This window comes from Somniosus microcephalus, unplaced genomic scaffold (assembly GCF_052327205.1).
Source record: "Somniosus microcephalus isolate GS21.2 unplaced genomic scaffold, FLI_Smic_1.0 scaffold476, whole genome shotgun sequence".
Lineage (NCBI taxonomy): Eukaryota > Metazoa > Chordata > Chondrichthyes > Squaliformes > Somniosidae > Somniosus > Somniosus microcephalus.
In genome coordinates this window covers 135,511-152,358 of record NW_028225663.1, presented here as the reverse complement: position 1 = coordinate 152,358, position 16,848 = coordinate 135,511, and the positions used below count along the sequence as shown (strand labels likewise).

Sequence of the window (16,848 nt, the reverse complement as noted above, 5' to 3'; positions counted from 1 at the left end):
AACGTGGATAAATGTGAGGTTATCCACTTCGGTCGCAAAAACAGGAAGACAGATTATCTGAATGGCAATAGATCGGGAAAAGGGGACATGCAACGAGACCTGGGTGTCCTTGTGCACCAGTCGCTGAAGGTAAGCATGCAGGTGCAGCAGGCGGTTAAGAAAGCAAATGGTATGTTGGCCTTCATAGCAAGAGGATTCGAATACAGGAGCAAGGATGTCTTGCTGCAGTTGTACAGGGCCTTGGTGAGACCACACCTTGAGTATTGTGTGCAGTTTTGGTCGCCTTATCTGAGGAAGGATGTTCTTGCCATGGAGGGAGTGCAGCGAAGATTCACCAGGCTGATACCTGGGATGGCAGGAATGGCGTATGAGGAGAGATTGGGTCGATTGGGCTTATATTCGCTGGATGTTTAGAAGAATGAGAGGGGATCTCATTGAAACTTATAAAATTCTAATAGACTAGATGCAGGATGTTCCCGATGGCGGGGGAGTCCAGAACCAGGGGTCGCAGTCTAAAGATAAGGGGTAAGCCATTTAGGACAGAGATGAGGAGGAATTTCTTCACCCAGAGAGTGGTGAACCTGTGGAATTCTCTACCACAGAAGACAGTTGAGGTCAATTCATTAAATATATTCAAGAAGGAGTTAGACATATTCCTTAAGGCTAAAGGGATCAAGGGATATGGGGAGAAAACAGGGACAGGGTACTAAATTTGGATGATCATCCATAATCGCATTAAATGGCAGAATAGGCTTGAGGGGCCGAATGGCCTACTCCTGCTCCTATCTTCTATGTTAACAGTACACAGACCCTATAACTGTAGTGTATGGTGTAGGACAGTACAGAGACCTTATAACTGTAGGGTACAGTGTAGTACAGACACAGACCCTATAACTGTAGGGTACAGTGTAGGACAGTACAGAGACCCTATAATTGTAGGGTACGGTTTAGGACAGTACACAGATCCTATAACTGTAGGGTACGGTGTAGGACAGTACACAGACCCTATAACTAGTGTATGGTTTAGTACAGTACACAGACCCTATAACTGTAGGGTACGGTGTAGTACAGTACACAGACCCTATAACTGTAGGGTACAGTGTAGTACAGTGCAGAGACCCTATAACTGTAGGGTACGGTGTAGTACAGACACAGACCCTATAACTGTAGGGTACGGTGTAGTACAGGACACAGAGCCTATAACTGTAGGGTACGGTGTAGTGCAGAAAGCTGGGTTGTCGTGTGTGCTGTGAGGAGGATGCAGAGAAACTCCAGTGCGATTTGGACAGGTTGGGCGATTGGGCAGATGCATGGCAGATGCAGTATAATGTGGATAAATGCGAGGTTATCCACTTTGGTGGCAAAAACAGGAAGGCAGATTATTATCTGAATGGCAATAGATTGGGAGAAGGGGAAGTGCAACGAGACCTGGGTGTCCTTGTGTACCAGTCGCTGAAGGTAAGCATGCAGGTGCAGCAGGCGGTTAAGAAGGCAAATGGTATGTTGGCCTTCATAGCGAGAGGATTCGAGTACAGGAGCAAGGATGTCTTGCTGCAGTTGTACAGGGCTTTGATGAGACCACACCTTGAATATTGTGTGCAGTTTTGGTCGCCTTACCTGAGGAAGGATGTTCATGCCATGGAAGAAGTTCAGCGAAGATTCACCAGACTGATACCTGGGATGGCAGGAATGACGTTTGAGGAGAGAGTGGGTCGATTAGGCTTATATTCGCTAGAGTTTAGAAGAATGAGAGGGGATCTCATTGAAACTTATAAAATTCTAACAGGACTAGACAGACTAGATGCAGGAAGGATGTTCCCGATGGCGGGGGAGTCCACAACCAGGGGTCACAGTCTAAAAATAAGGGGTAAGCCATTTAGGACTGAGATGAGGAGGAATTTCTTCACCCACAGAGTGGTGAACCTGTGGAATTCTCTACCACAGAAGGCAGTTGAGGCCAATTCATTAAATATATTCAAGAAGGAGTTAGATATATTTCTTAAGGCTAAAGGGATCAAGGGATATGGGGAGAAAGCAGGGACAGGGTACTGAATTTGGATGATCAGCCATGATCTTGTTAAATGGTGGAACAGGCTCGAGGAGCCGAATGGCCTACTCCTGCTCCTATCTTCTTTGTTTCTATGAGTTCTGGTGGTCGTGAAAGGCACTATATAAATGCAAGTCATTCTTTCTTATCATTATCTCATTGCTGTTTCCGGGAGCTTGCTGTGCGTAAATTAGTTGCTGTGTTTCCTACATTACAGCGCTTTGGGTCATCCTGATGTTGTGAAAGGCGCTATATAAATGCAAGTCTTTCTTTCTATTTACATCTGGAGAGACAAAACACAAAGGCAGCTGAGCTGAGCACGTCAGGTATGTTTATTACACAGGGAAGTACAGCCACTGGGGTGGGATAATGAAGCAGGTCTCTGGAGTAGGTCATAGCTGTTGGCACTAGTTGAATGCCAGTAATTTAGCCCTTAGTTTCTCCATTCTTGCTGGCAGTAGGGTGGCCATCTCAGCACAGAGCTCCAGCTCGGGTTCCATCACCTTGGCAGCCTCGGGCTGGCTCTCACAGTAATTCACTACAAATCGGTAACAGTCCACCGACTGCTGCATGTTCTCCAGCTGTGTCTTCAGATCAGAAGTGATCATCTTGCTGTATAACCAACCAATGCGAAACTTGCCCACCAGGGCCGGCCGCACAACATCAGCTTCCAGCTTCTCCGGAAACTTCTTGTCGGAGTTCTTCAGGGAGTCCAGGAAGAGGTTGTAGTAGGCAATGGCTGATTGGGCCAGGTGGTTGATCTTCTTGATGTTGTGGCTATCGAGCTCGTCCAGCCGGTTGGCGATGGAGACCTTTAGCTCCATCATTTCATAATATGTATCTCCTACCTCAAACTGAAGCTGCCTGCAGACCAAGAGGTAATACTGTGGGTTTAGCTCTGTGTAGACCGTGTCCAGCATGTCTATGCGCCGTTTGTGCATCTTGCAACGTCTCTCTTGGTCCTCTTCGAAGAATGCCAGGGCCTTGAATAACGCGCTGTGATCCTGAACCACCTCAATGTGGTCTGTCACGTGGTCGTCAAGCTGGAAGAATTCCTTGGCCTCTTGCACATAGTTCTGTCCGACCAAGAACACCTTACGGGCGTCCGCAAAGTCCACAGGGTAAGTGCAGCTCACCTTCTCCTCGACAGACTGGATCAGATCGAACGTATCGCTAGATCCAAACAGCACCGCACTTTTCCTCCCCTGCTCCTTTTCCTCCTCTTCTTTTTTCAGTTGGATTTTCAACTCTTCCTGCCGATCCCAATCCAGTTCACCAATATCATCCTGTAAGAAAAGACGACAGCTACAGCAAACAAGGTGCCCCCTTGGAGTTACCGTGACATTGTGTATGACATTTACACTTTCACCTTTACCATCTAACACAGTTAGAGGTATATGATAAAATCAGTGGTCTACTAAACTCCACACACCAGGAACATCCCTCATCTCTGCTCCACTCCTGATGGCTATGGGGTGATCCCTCCGAAATGGCACGTGTTTGTGCGCAGGTTATTTGAAGGTGGCGAGGATCTCGGCTCTATGTTGGTCACACAGCCACCAGACACAGTGAGCTTGGACTCACACCCGGGCTTCAAACAAGGCCAGTGAGTCGATCCACTGGGGAGGATGGCACTGAGCAGGGACGGTCGGGGGTTTAACCCCAGATGTGTGCTTGGTTAGCTGGTCTTAGTTGAGGATCTGCCAGTGTGATAATGGTCACTTGGGTGAGGGGCTGTACCCGAGTGTGACTGGGGCCTGTGGCACCACTTGCTAGGAAGAGAGAGCACCTTTGAACAGAGGAGCTGGCCTGATACAAAACACCCGAGTAAGGACCACAGCCCCATCTACTGGAGCCAGTGTGCGGCAGCCCAGAGACATCAGGAGATGGATCGGCAATTCCCGTCAGGGGTGGCGGGACTTCTGCCCGCACCTCCGGGTCCTCACCAGCCCTGACCCTGGGTTGGGGTTCACTCCTCAAACATGGCGAGTTCTGGGGAGGAATCCTGCCGCCACGAGTGATCCTGCCAGGGCGGGGACACTAAAAACCGGCAACAGTGTAATGGGGATCCCAGCTCCAGAAGGGACGGCGAGGGACCTAAAAGGGGCTGCAAGGCTTCCATTGTAGGCCCAGGCGGTGACCTTCAGCAGTTAAGTGCTGGGCCCTAGATGGGGAGAGGAGTTCACTACAGGGCCTCCTGCCACCTTCCACATAGCGGCCCCAGGAAGCTGTCAGTGGGACGGGCGGGAGATCTGGGGGGTGGGAATGGGAATGGATTGGCCAGTGGCAGTCATGACAGGGGAAGGGGGGAGGAGGATCCCGGCTGGTTGGCCTCACTGTCTGAAATTTCCCACATTCTCCGCCACATTTTCGTGCAGAATCATGGAATTTCCCCTCTCCACCCCCCCCTGCCATTCATCTTATCGAAGTTCAAGGCAGTCACTTGCAGGATCCCATGTATTTCTGTGTAGGGGCCTAGCACAAAGATACAGATACCAAACAAACCCATTGCAGATACCTCGAGCAGCTTGCGCGCGTCTTGCAGCAGATTGAGACAGTACTTTATCCAACACCGGGCTATTTCTGCCTTCTTCTGTTGGAGCTGGTCACGGCGTTCCCTCTCCTCTTCACCTGTGTTGGAGATAAAGATCTTGCTGAGTGTTTCCCATTAGCCCCACTCAGCGAGTGGAAATATGAGGCAAGGATTCGGGCAGTAACCTCTTAGGGTTGAATTTTTTAGAACAATCTGAGTTAAAAGAGAAGCAGTCTCTGCGAGCAGCTCACATCGTTCCACATCCCTGGACTTCGATTCACTGTAAACACTTCAATTTTCCAGTGAAGTTGGGACAGGGAACAGGTGTCCTGCATCTTGCTCTGGGGCAGGGGGCAGGCATCCTGCTCTGGGGCAGGGGGCAGGCGTCCTGCTCTGGGGCAGGGGGCAGGCGTCCTGCTCTGGGGCAGGGGGCAGGCGTCCTGCTCTGGGGCAGGGGGCAGGCGTCCTGCTCTGGGGCAGGGGGCAGGCGTCCTGCTCTGGGGCAGGGGGCAGGCGTCCTGCTCTGGGGCAGGGGGCAGGCGTCCTGCTCTGGGGCAGGGGGCAGGCGTCCTGCTCTGGGGCAGGGGGCAGGCGTCCTGCTCTGGGGCAGGGGGCAGGCGTCCTGCTCTGGGGCAGGGGGCAGGCGTCCTGCTCTGGGGCAGGGGGCAGGCGTCCTGCTCTGGGGCAGGGGGCAGGCGTCCTGCTCTGGGGCAGGGGACAGGCGTCCTGCTCTGGGGCAGGGGACAGGCGTCCTGCTCTGGGGCAGGGGACAGGCGTCCTGCTCTGGGGCAGGGGACAGGCGTCCTGCTCTGGGGCAGGGGACAGGCGTCCTGCTCTGGGGCAGGGGACAGGCGTCCTGCTCTGGGGCAGGGGACAGGCGTCCTGCTCTGGGGCAGGGGACAGGCGTCCTGCTCTGGGGCAGGGGACAGGCGTCCTGCTCTGGGGCAGGGGACAGGCGTCCTGCTCTGGGGCAGGGGACAGGCGTCCTGCTCTGGGGCAGGGGACAGGCGTCCTGCTCTGGGGCAGGGGACAGGCGTCCTGCTCTGGGGCAGGGGACAGGCGTCCTGCTCTGGGGCAGGGGACAGGCGTCCTGCTCTGGGGCAGGGGACAGGCGTCCTGCTCTGGGGCAGGGGACAGGCGTCCTGCTCTGGGGCAGGGGACAGGCGTCCTGCTCTGGGGCAGGGGACAGGCGTCCTGCTCTGGGGCAGGGGACAGGCGTCCTGCTCTGGGGCAGGGGACAGGCGTCCTGCTCTGGGGCAGGGGACAGGCGTCCTGCTCTGGGGCAGGGGACAGGCGTCCTGCTCTGGGGCAGGGGACAGGCGTCCTGCTCTGGGGCAGGGGACAGGCGTCCTGCTCTGGGGCAGGGGACAGGCGTCCTGCTCTGGGGCAGGGGACAGGCGTCCTGCTCTGGGGCAGGGGACAGGCGTCCTGCTCTGGGGCAGGGGACAGGCGTCCTGCTCTGGGGCAGGGGACAGGCGTCCTGCTCTGGGGCAGGGGACAGGCGTCCTGCTCTGGGGCAGGGGACAGGCGTCCTGCAGAGTGTCTGCTCCATAAAGCTCCGATCGATGTTCTGATGAAATCTCTCAGGCGTTGGTGTGCCTGCTGTGCTTTTAGTTGGGATCAATGGTCATTGGGTTATGGGACTGATGGGGCTTCTTCCAGAAACAGCTTCCGAATCACCGTGGGGTAAAAGGAGAAATGGTCAACATCCACTGCCCCACCTCAGCCTCTGGGGCTCTGTTCAAAGCTCTCTGGGAGCTCCCTGCTGGCTCAGTGGCTGAATGGCCCATGTGATGTGGTGCTTAGCCAGAAACGCCAAAAGGTCCCGATCCATTTCCAATCAGGGCCCAGGGAGCCAGTCTCAGCACAGGGCAGGGGTTGGGGTTCAGGGCCCAGGGAGCCAGTCTCAGCCCAGGGCAGGGGTTGGGGTTCAGGGCCCAGGGAGCCAGTCTCAGCCCAGGGCAGGGGTTGGGGTTCAGGGCCCAGGGAGCCAGTCTCAGCACAGGGCAGGGGTTGGGGTTCAGGGCCCAGGGAGCCAGTCTCAGCCCAGGGCAGGGGTTGGGGTTCAGGGCCCAGGGAGCCAGTCTCAGCACAGGGCAGGGGTTGGGGTTCAGGGCCCAGGGAGCCAGTCTCAGCCCAGGGCAGGGGTTGGGGTTCAGGGCCCAGGGAGCCAGTCTCAGCCCAGGGCAGGGGTTGGGACACTTCCATTGGCCTCAGTGCCCTTTGAAAAAAGTGGTTCAATAGCCTGTCAACACACAAAGAATGATCAGTTGGGAGCCTGCAGAACCATCTCTAGCATGAGGCAGCACCTTGGAGGGGAGAACTCCCTGGTAAGTGTGCTCCAGGGCCCAGATATCACACGGTCCAACACCCAGCCCCATGTATCGCAGCTAGTTCACGACCGTGTTCAGACGGGACATGATTCTGCACACATGGAACATACTGTTAAAACACTTCAGCAGTTCAACCTTTAAAGGCTCGGAATGTTTCTCATACACAATATTGCTGAGACACTGAGACCATCACTGGAGAAGCAAACTTACTTTCCTCGGCGGAAGATTCGGAGGACACGCCTCCCACCTGGTTGAAGATCACGGTGGAAGCAGCGAGGCACAGCCGACCTTCCATAAACCACTGCTGCTCCAGATAAAACACAAACAGTCAGCCTGCCGGGAACAGCCGGAGCCATGTGGCCCGCAGCCCGCTCTCCGGCTCTCTCCCCGCTCCCCTCCCCGCTCTCCGCCTCCCGCCCCGCTCTCCGCCTCCCGCCCCGCTCTCCGCCTCCCGCCCCGCTCCCCGCCTCCCTGCCCTCCCAGCTCTCCGCCTCCCTCCCCGCCTCCCTCCCCGCTTCCCGCCCCGCTCACCGCCTCCCACCCCGCCTCCCTCCCCGCTCTCCGCCTCCCTCCCCGCTTCCCTCCCCCCGCCCCGCTCTCCGCCTCCCGCCCCCCTCCCCGCCTCCCTCCCCGCTCCCCGCCTCCCTCCCTCCCCGCCTCCCGCCCCGCTCCCCGGCTCTCTCCTGGGACCAGGCGCTAATAATACTAGCAAGGGCTGCTGCAGGCACACTTACCTTGGTGATATAATACTGCGACAAGGTGGCAGCATTGATGGCCCACTCCACAGGGTTGTAGGAGGTGAATTGCAGCTGGCGTTGCAGGGTAGTGTGGCAGTACCAGGCAGCCTTCTCATTCATATCTAGGTGTTTGTAGACTTGTGCCAGGTAATACAAAGTGTGAGTGTAAACCTTCTCAAACCTACCAAAAGTGAACAACACACAGTGTCATTCAAAGAAAGGGTGAGGCAAAACACACGGGGCGGTGAAGGGTCAGTTACACACGGGGCGGTGAAGGGTCAGTTACACACGGGGCGGTGAACGGTCAGTTACACACGGGGCGGTGAACGGTCAGTTACACACGGGGCGGTGCACGGTCAGTTACACACGGGCCGGTGCACGGTCAGTTACACACGGGGCGGTGAATGGATAGTTACACACCGGACGGTGAATGGTCAGTTACACACGGGGCGGTCAGTGGTCAGTTACACACCAGGCGGTGAATGGTCAGTTGCACACGGGCCGGTGACTGGTCAGTTACACACATTGCGGTGAATGGTCAGTTATACACGGGGCGGTGAATGGTCAGTTACACACGGGGCGGTGAATGGTCAGTTACACACGGGGCGGTGAATGGTCAGTTACACACATTGCGGTGATTGGTCAGTTACACACGGGGCGGCGAATGGTCAGTTACCACGGGGCGGTGAATGGTCAGTTACACACATTGCGGTGAATGGTCAATTACACACGGGGCGGTGAATGGTCAGTTACATACGGGGCGGTAAGAGGTCAGTTACACACGGGGCGGTGAATGGTCAGTTACACACTTGGCGGTGAATGGTCAGTCACACACGGGGCGGTGAATGGTCAGTTACACACGGGGTGGTCAGTGGTCAGTTACAAACCGGACGGTGAATGGTCAGTTACGCACGGGCCGTGAACGGTCAGTTACGCACGGGCCGTGAACGGTCAGTTACACACGGGCCGTGAACAGTCAGTTACACTCGGGGCGGTGAAGGGTCAGTTACACACGGGGCGGTGAACGGTCAGTTACACACAGGGCCGTGAACGGTCAGTTCCACACATTGCGGTGAATGGTCAGTTACACACGGGGCGGTGAATGGTCAGTCACACACAGGGCTGTGAATGGTCAGTTACACACATGGCGGTGAATTGTCAGTTGCACACGGGGCGGTGAATGGTCAGTTACACACGCGGCAGTGAACGGTCAGTTACACATGGGGCGGTGAACGGTCAGTTACACATGGCGGTGAATGGTCAGTTACACACGGGGCGGTGAATGGTCAGTTACAGACGAGGCGGTGAATGGTCAGTTACAGACGAGGCGGTGAATGGTCAGTTACACACGGGGCGGTGAATGGTCAGTTACACACGGGGCGGTGAATGGTCAGTAACACACTGGGCGGTGAACGGTCAGTTACAGACGAGGCGGTGAATGGTCAGTTACACACGGGCCGTGAATGGTCAGTTACACACGGGCCGTGAATGGTCAGTTACACCCGGGGCGGTGAATGGTCAGTTACAGACGAGGCGGTGAATGGTCAGTTACACACGGGGCGGTGAATGGTCAGTTACACACGGGGCGGTGAATGGTCAGTAACACACTGGGCGGTGAACGGTCAGTTACACACGGGGCGGTGAACGGTCAGTTACACACGGGGCGGTGAACGGTCAGTTACACACGGGGCGGTGAATGGTCAGTTACACACGGGGCGGTGAGTGGTCAGTTACACACCGGACGGTGAATGGTCAGAGTCACACGGGGCGGTGAATGGTCACTTACACACGGGCGGTGAACGGTCTGTTGCACAGGGGCTGTGAATGGTCAGTTACACACATTGCGGTGAATGGTCAATTACACACGGGGCGGTGAATGGTCAGTTACATACGGGGCGGTAAGTGGTCAGTTACACACAGGGCGGTGAATGGTCAGTTACACACGGGGCGGTGAATGGTCAGTTACACACGGGGCGGTGAATGGTCAGTTACACACGGGGTGGTCAGTGGTCAGTTACATACCGGACGGTGAATGGTCAGTTACACACGGGGCGGTGAACGGTCAGTTACACACGGGGCGGTGAACGGTCAGTTACACACGGGGCGGTGCACGGTCAGTTACACACGGGGCGGTGAATGGTTAGTTACACACCGGACGGTGAATGGTCAGTTACACACGGGGCGGTCAGTGGTCAGTTACACACCGGGCGGTGAATGGTCAGTTACACACGGGGCGGTTAACGGTCAGTTACACACGGGCCGTGAACAGTCAGTTACACTCGGGGCGGTGAAGGGTCAGTTACACACGGGGTGGTGAACGGTCAGTTACACACGTGGCGGTGAATGGTCAGAAACACACTGGGCGGTGAATGGTCAGTTACACCCGGGGCAGTGAATGGTCTGTTACACAGGGGCGGTGAATGGTCAGTTACACACATTGCGGTGAATGGTCAGTTACACACGGGGCGGTGAACGGTCAGTTACACACGGGGCGGTGAATGGTCAGTTACACACATTGCGGTGAATAGTCAGTTACACACGGGGCGGTGAATGGTCAGTTACACACGGGGCTGTGAATGGTCAGTTACACACATTGCGGTGAATGGTCAGTTACACACGGGCCGTGAACGGTCAGTTACACACGGGGCGGTGAAGGGTCAGTTACACACGGGGCGGTGAATGGTCAGTTACACACGGGGCGGTAAATGGTCAGTTACACACGGGGCGGTGAATGGTCAGTTACACACGGGGCGGTGAATGGTCAGTTGCACACGGGGCGGTGAACGGTCAGTTACAAACGTGGTGGTGAACGGTCAGTTACACATGGGGCGGTGAACGGTCAGTTGCACATGGGCTGTGAACGGTCAGTTACACACGGGGTGGTGAACGGTCAGTTACACACGTGGCGGTGAATGGTCAGATACACACTGGGCGGTGAATGGTCAGTTACACCCGGGGCGGTGAATGGTCAGTTACAGACGAGGCGGTGAATGGTCAGTTACACACGGGGCGGTGAATGGTCAGTTACACACGGGGCGGTGAATGGTCAGTAACACACTGGGCGGTGAACGGTCAGTTACACACGGGGCGGTGAACGGTCAGTTACACAGGGGCGGTGAACGGTCAGTTACACACAGGGCGGTGAATGGTCAGTTACACACGGGGCGGTGAGTGGTCAGTTACACACCGGACGGTGAATGGTCAGAGTCACACGGGGCGGTGAATGGTCACTTACACACGGGCGGTGAACGGTCTGTTGCACAGGGGCTGTGAATGGTCAGTTACACACATTGCGGTGAATGGTCAGTTACACACGTGGCGGTGAATGGTCAGTTACACATGGGGTGGTGAATGGTCAGTTACACACATTGCGGTGAATGGTCAGTTACACACGGGGCGGTGAACGGTCAGTTACACATGGGGTGGCTAACGATCAGTTACACATGGGGCGGTTAACGGTCAGTTACACACGGGCCGTGATTGGTCAGTTACACACGGGGCGGTGAACGGTCAGTTACACACAGGGCGGTGAACGGTCAGTTACACACGGGGCGGTGAATGGTCAGTTACACACATTGCGGTGAATGGTCAGTTACACACGGGGCGGTCAGTAGTCAGTTATACATGGGGCGGTGAATGGTCAGATACACACGGGACGGTGAATGGTCAGTTACACACGGGGCGGTGAATGGTCAGTTACACACGGGGCGGTGAATGGTCAGTTACACACAGGGCGGTGAATGGTCAGTTACACACGGGGCGGTGAACGGTCAGTTACACACGGGGCGGTGAATGGTCAGTTACACACGGGGCGGTGAACGGTCAGTTACACAAAGGTCGGTGAATGGTCAGTTACACATGGCGGTGAATGGTCAGTTACACACGGGGCGGTGAATGGTCAGTTACACACGGGCCGTGAATGGTCAGTTACACACGGGGCGGTGAATGGTCAGTTACACACGGGCCGTGAATGGTCAGATACACACGGGGCGGTGAACGGTCAGTTACACACAGGGCGGTGAACGGTCAGTTACACACGGGGCGGCTAATGGTCAGTTACACACGGGGCGGTTAACGGTCAGTTACACAAGGGGCGTGAATGGTCAGTTACACACGGGGCGGTGAACGGTCAGTTACACACAGGGCGGTGAACGGTCAGTTACACACAGGGCGGTGAATGGTCAGTTACACACGGGGCGGTCAGTGGTCAGTTACACACGGGGCAGTAAATGGTCAGTTACACACGGGGCGGTCAGTGGTCAGTTACACACGGGGCGGTCAGTGGTCAGTTACACACGGGGCGGTGAACGGTCAGTTACACACAGGGCGGTGAACGGTCAGTTACACACAGGGCGGTGAATGGTCAGTTACACACGGGGCGGTCAGTGGTCAGTTACACACGGGGCAGTAAATGGTCAGTTACACACGGGGCGGTCAGTGGTCAGTTACACACGGGGCGGTGAATGGATAGTTACACACCGGACGGTGAATGGTCAGTTACACACGGGGCGGTCAGTGGTCAGTTACACACCAGGCGGTGAATGGTCAGTTACACACGGGGCGGTGAATGGTCAGTTACACACGGGGCGGTGAATGGTCAGTTACACACGGGGCGGTGAATTGTCAGATACACACGGGGCGGTGAATTGTCAGATACACACTGGGCGGTGAATGGTCAGTTGCACACGGGCCGGTGACTGGTCAGTTACACACATTGCGGTGAATGGTCAGTTACACACGGGGCGGTGAATGGTCAGTTACACACGGGGCGGTGAATGGTCAGTTACACACGGGGCGGTGAATGGTCAGTTACACACATTGCGGTGAATGGTCAGTTACACACGGGGCGGTGAATGGTCAGTTACATACGGGGCGGTGAATGGTCAGTTACACACATTGCGGTGAATGGTCAGTTACACACGGGGCGGTGAATGGTCAGTTACACACGGGGCGGTGAATGGTCAGTTACACACGGGGTGGTCAGTGGTCAGTTACACACCGGACGGTGAATGGTCAGTTACACACGGGGCGGTGAATGGTCAGTTACACACATTGTGGTGAATGGTCAGTTACACACGGGGCGGTGAACGGTCAGTTACACACGGGGCGGTGAACGGTCAGTTGCACACGGGCCTTGAATGGTCAGATACACACGGGGCGGTGAACGGTCAGTTACACACGGGGCGGTGAACGGTCAGTTACACACGGGGCGGTGAATGGTCAGTTACACACATTGCGGTGAATGGTCAGTTACACACGGGGCGGTGAATGGTCAGTTACACACGGGGCTGTGAATGGTCAGTTACACACATTGCGGTGAAAGGTCAGTTACACACGGGGCGGTGAACGGCCAGTTACACACGGGGCGGTGAATGGTCAGTTACACACGGGCCGTGAACGGTCAGTTACACACATTGCGGTGAATGGTCAGTTACACACGGGGCGGTGAATGGTCAGTTACACACGGGGCTGTGAATGGTCAGTTACACACATTGCGGTGAATGGTCAGTTACACACGGGGCGGTGAACGGCCAGTTACACACGGGGCGGTGAACGGCCAGTTACACACGGGGCGGTGAACGGTCAGTTACACACGGGGCGGTCAGTGGTCAGTTACACACGGGGCGGGGAATGGTCAGTTACACACGTGGCGGTGAATGGTCAGTTACACACGGGGCGGTGAATGGTCAGTTACACACGGGGCGGTGAATGGTCAGTTACACACGGGGCGGTGAATGGTCAGATACACACGGGGCGGTGAATGGTCACTTACACACGGGCCGGTGACTGGTCAGTTACACACATTGCGGTGAATGGTCAGTTACACACGGGGCGGTGAATGGTCAGTTACACATGGGGCGGTCAATGGTCAGTTACACACATTGCGGTGATTGGTCAGTTACACACGGGGCGGTGAATGGTCAGTTGCACGCATTGCGGTGAATGGTCAGTTACACACGGGGCGGTGAATGGTCAGTTACATACGGGGCGGTGAATGGTCAGTTACACACATTGCGGTGAATGGTCAGTTACACACGGGGCGGTGAACGGTCAGTTACACACGGGCCGTGAACAGTCAGTTACACTCGGGGCGGTGAAGGGTCAGTTACACACGGGGCGGTGAACGGTCAGTTACACACAGGGCCGTGAACGGTCAGTTCCACACATTGCGGTGAATGGTCAGTTACACACGGGGCGGTGAATGGTCAGTCACACACAGGGCTGTGAATGGTCAGTTACACACATGGCGGTGAATTGTCAGTTGCACACGGGGCGGTGAATGGTCAGTTACACACGCGGCAGTGAACGGTCAGTTACACATGGGGCGGTGAACGGTCAGTTACACATGGCGGTGAATGGTCAGTTACACACGGGGCGGTGAATGGTCAGTTACACACCGGACGGTGAATGGTCAGTTAAACACGGGGCAGTGAACGGTCAGTTACACACGGGCTGTGAACGGTCAGTTACACACGGGGCGGTGAATGGTCAGTTACACACGGGCCGTGAATGGTCAGATACACACGGGGCAGTGAATGGTCAGTTACACACGGGGCGGTGAACGGTCAGTTACACACAGGGCGGTGAACGGTCAGTTACACACGGGGCGGCTAATGGTCAGTTACACACGGCGCGGTTAACGGTCAGTTACACACGGGCCGTGAATGGTCAGTTACACACGGGGCGGTGAATGGTCAGTTACACACGGGGCGGTGAACGGTCAGTTACACACGGGGCGGTGAATGGTCAGTTACACATGGGGCGGTGAACGGTCAGTTACAGACGGGACGGTGAACGGTCAGTTACACACGGGGCGGTGAATGGTCAGTTACACACGGGGCGGTGAACGGTCAGTTACGCACGGGGCGGTGAACGGTCAGTTACACATGGCGGTGAATGGTCAGTTACACACGGGGCGCTGCACGGTCAGTTACGCACGGGCCGGTGCACGGTCAGTTACAGACGGGGCAGTAAATGGTCAGTTACACACGGGTTGGTCAGTGGTCAGTTACACACGGGGCGGTGAATGGATAGTGACACACCGGACGGTGAATGGTCAGTTACACACGGGGCGGTGAATGGTCAGTTACACACGGGGCGGTGAATGGTCAGTTACACACGGGGCGGTGAATGGTCAGTTACACACGGGGCGGTGAATTGTCAGATACACACGGGGCGGTGAATTGTCAGATACACACGGGGCGGTGAATGGTCAGTTGCACACGGGCCGGTGACTGGTCAGTAACACACATTGCGGTGAATGGTCAGTTACACACGGGGCGGTGAATGGTCAGTTACACACGGGGCGGTGAATGGTCAGTTACACACGGGGCGGTGAATGGTCAGTTACACACATTGCGGTGAATGGTCAGTTACACACGGGGCGGTGAATGGTCAGTTACACACATTGTGGTGAATGGTCAGTTACACACGGGGCGGTGAACGGTCAGTTACACACGGGGCGGTGAACGGTCAGTTACACACGGGGCGGTGAACGGTCAGTTACACACGGGGCGGTGAACGGTCAGTTACACACATTGCGGTGAATGGTCAGTTACACACGGGGCGGTGAATGGTCAGTTACACACATTGCGGTGAATGGTCAGTTACACACGGGGCGGTGAATGGTCAGTTACACACGGGGCTGTGAATGGTCAGTTACACACATTGCGGTGAATGGTCAGTTACACACGGGGCGGTGAACGGCCAGTTACACACGGGGCGGTGAACGGTCAGTTACACACGGGCCGTGAACGGTCAGTTACACACGGGCCGTGAACGGTCAGTTACACACGGGCCGTGAACGGTCAGTTACACACGGGGCGGTGAACGGACAGTTACACACGGGGCGGTGAACGGACAGTTACACACGGGGCGGTGAACGGTCAGTTACACACGGGGCGGTGAACGGTCAGTTACACACGGGGTGGTGAATGGTCAGTTACACACGGGGCGGTGAATGGTCAGTTACACACGGGGCGGTGAATGGTCAGTTACACACGGGGTGGTGAGTGGTCAGTTATACACGGGGCGGTGAATGGTCAGATACACGGGACGGTGAATGGTCAGTTACACATGGGGCGGTGAATGGTCAGTTAAACATGGGGCGGTGAATGGTCAGTTACACACGGGGCGGTGAATGGTCAGTTACACACGGGGCGGTGAATGGTCAGTTACACACGGGGCGGTGAATGGTCAGTTACACACGGGGCGGTGAATGGTCAGTTACACACGGGGCGGTGAATGGTCAGTTACACACGGGGCGGTGAATGGTCAGTTACACACGGGGCGGTGAACGGTCAGTTACACACGGGGCGGTGAATGGTCAGTTACACACGGGGCGGTCAGTGGTCAGTTACACACCGGGCGGTGAATGGTCAGTTACACATGTGGCGGTGAATGGTCAGTTACACACGGGGCGGTGAATGGTCAGTTACACACGGGGCGGTGAATGGTCAGATACACACTGGGCGGTGAATGGTCACTTACACACGGGCCGGTGACTGGTCAGTTACACACATTGCGGTGAATGGTCAGTTAAGCACGGGGCGGTGAACGGTCAGTTACACACGGGGCGGTGCACGGTCAGTTACGCACGGGCCGGTGCACGGTCAGTTACACACGGGGCAGTAAATGGTCAGTTACACACGGGTGGGTCAGTGGTCAGTTACACACGGGGCGGTGAATGGATAGTTACACACCGGACGGTGAATGGTCAGTTACACACGGGGCGGTCAGTGGTCAGTTACACACCAGGCGGTGAATGGTCAGTTACACACGGGGCGGTGAATGGTCAGTTACACACGGGGCGGTGAATGGTCAGTTACACACGGGGCGGTGAATGGTCAGTTACACACGGGGCGGTGAATGGTCAGTTACACACGGGGCGGTGAATTGTCAGATACACACTGGGCGGTGAATGGTCAGTTGCACACGGGCCGGTGACTGGTCAGTTACACACATTGCGGTGAATGGTCAGTTACACACGGGGCGGTGAATGGTCAGTTAACACGGGGCGGTGAATGGTCAGTTACACACGGGGTGGTGAATGGTCAGTTACACACATTGCGGTGAATGGTCAGTTACACACGGGGCGGTGAATGGTCAGTTACATACGGGGCGGTGAATGGTCAGTTACACACATTGCGGTGAATGGTCAGTTACACACGGGGCGGTGAATGGTCAGTTACACACGGG

General features: G+C 56.1%; 1 protein-coding gene across 1 annotated transcript in view; it reads right to left on the bottom strand.

The window, feature by feature from the left end:
• Window positions 1–2,358: 2,358 nt before the first annotated feature.
• LOC147081739 (KIF-binding protein-like) overlaps window positions 2,359–16,848 on the bottom strand; it is a 140,354-nt gene continuing 125,864 nt past the window's right edge. Inside the window, exons 3-6 of the mRNA XM_085980731.1 lie at window positions 7,648–7,831; window positions 7,124–7,217; window positions 4,566–4,678; window positions 2,359–3,333 (exon numbers count right to left, since the gene is read on the bottom strand). Coding sequence (XP_085836857.1) covers window positions 2,455–3,333; window positions 4,566–4,678; window positions 7,124–7,217; window positions 7,648–7,831 — 1,270 coding nt within the window. The 3' untranslated portion in view covers window positions 2,359–2,454. The remainder of the gene's footprint in view (window positions 3,334–4,565; window positions 4,679–7,123; window positions 7,218–7,647; window positions 7,832–16,848) is intronic.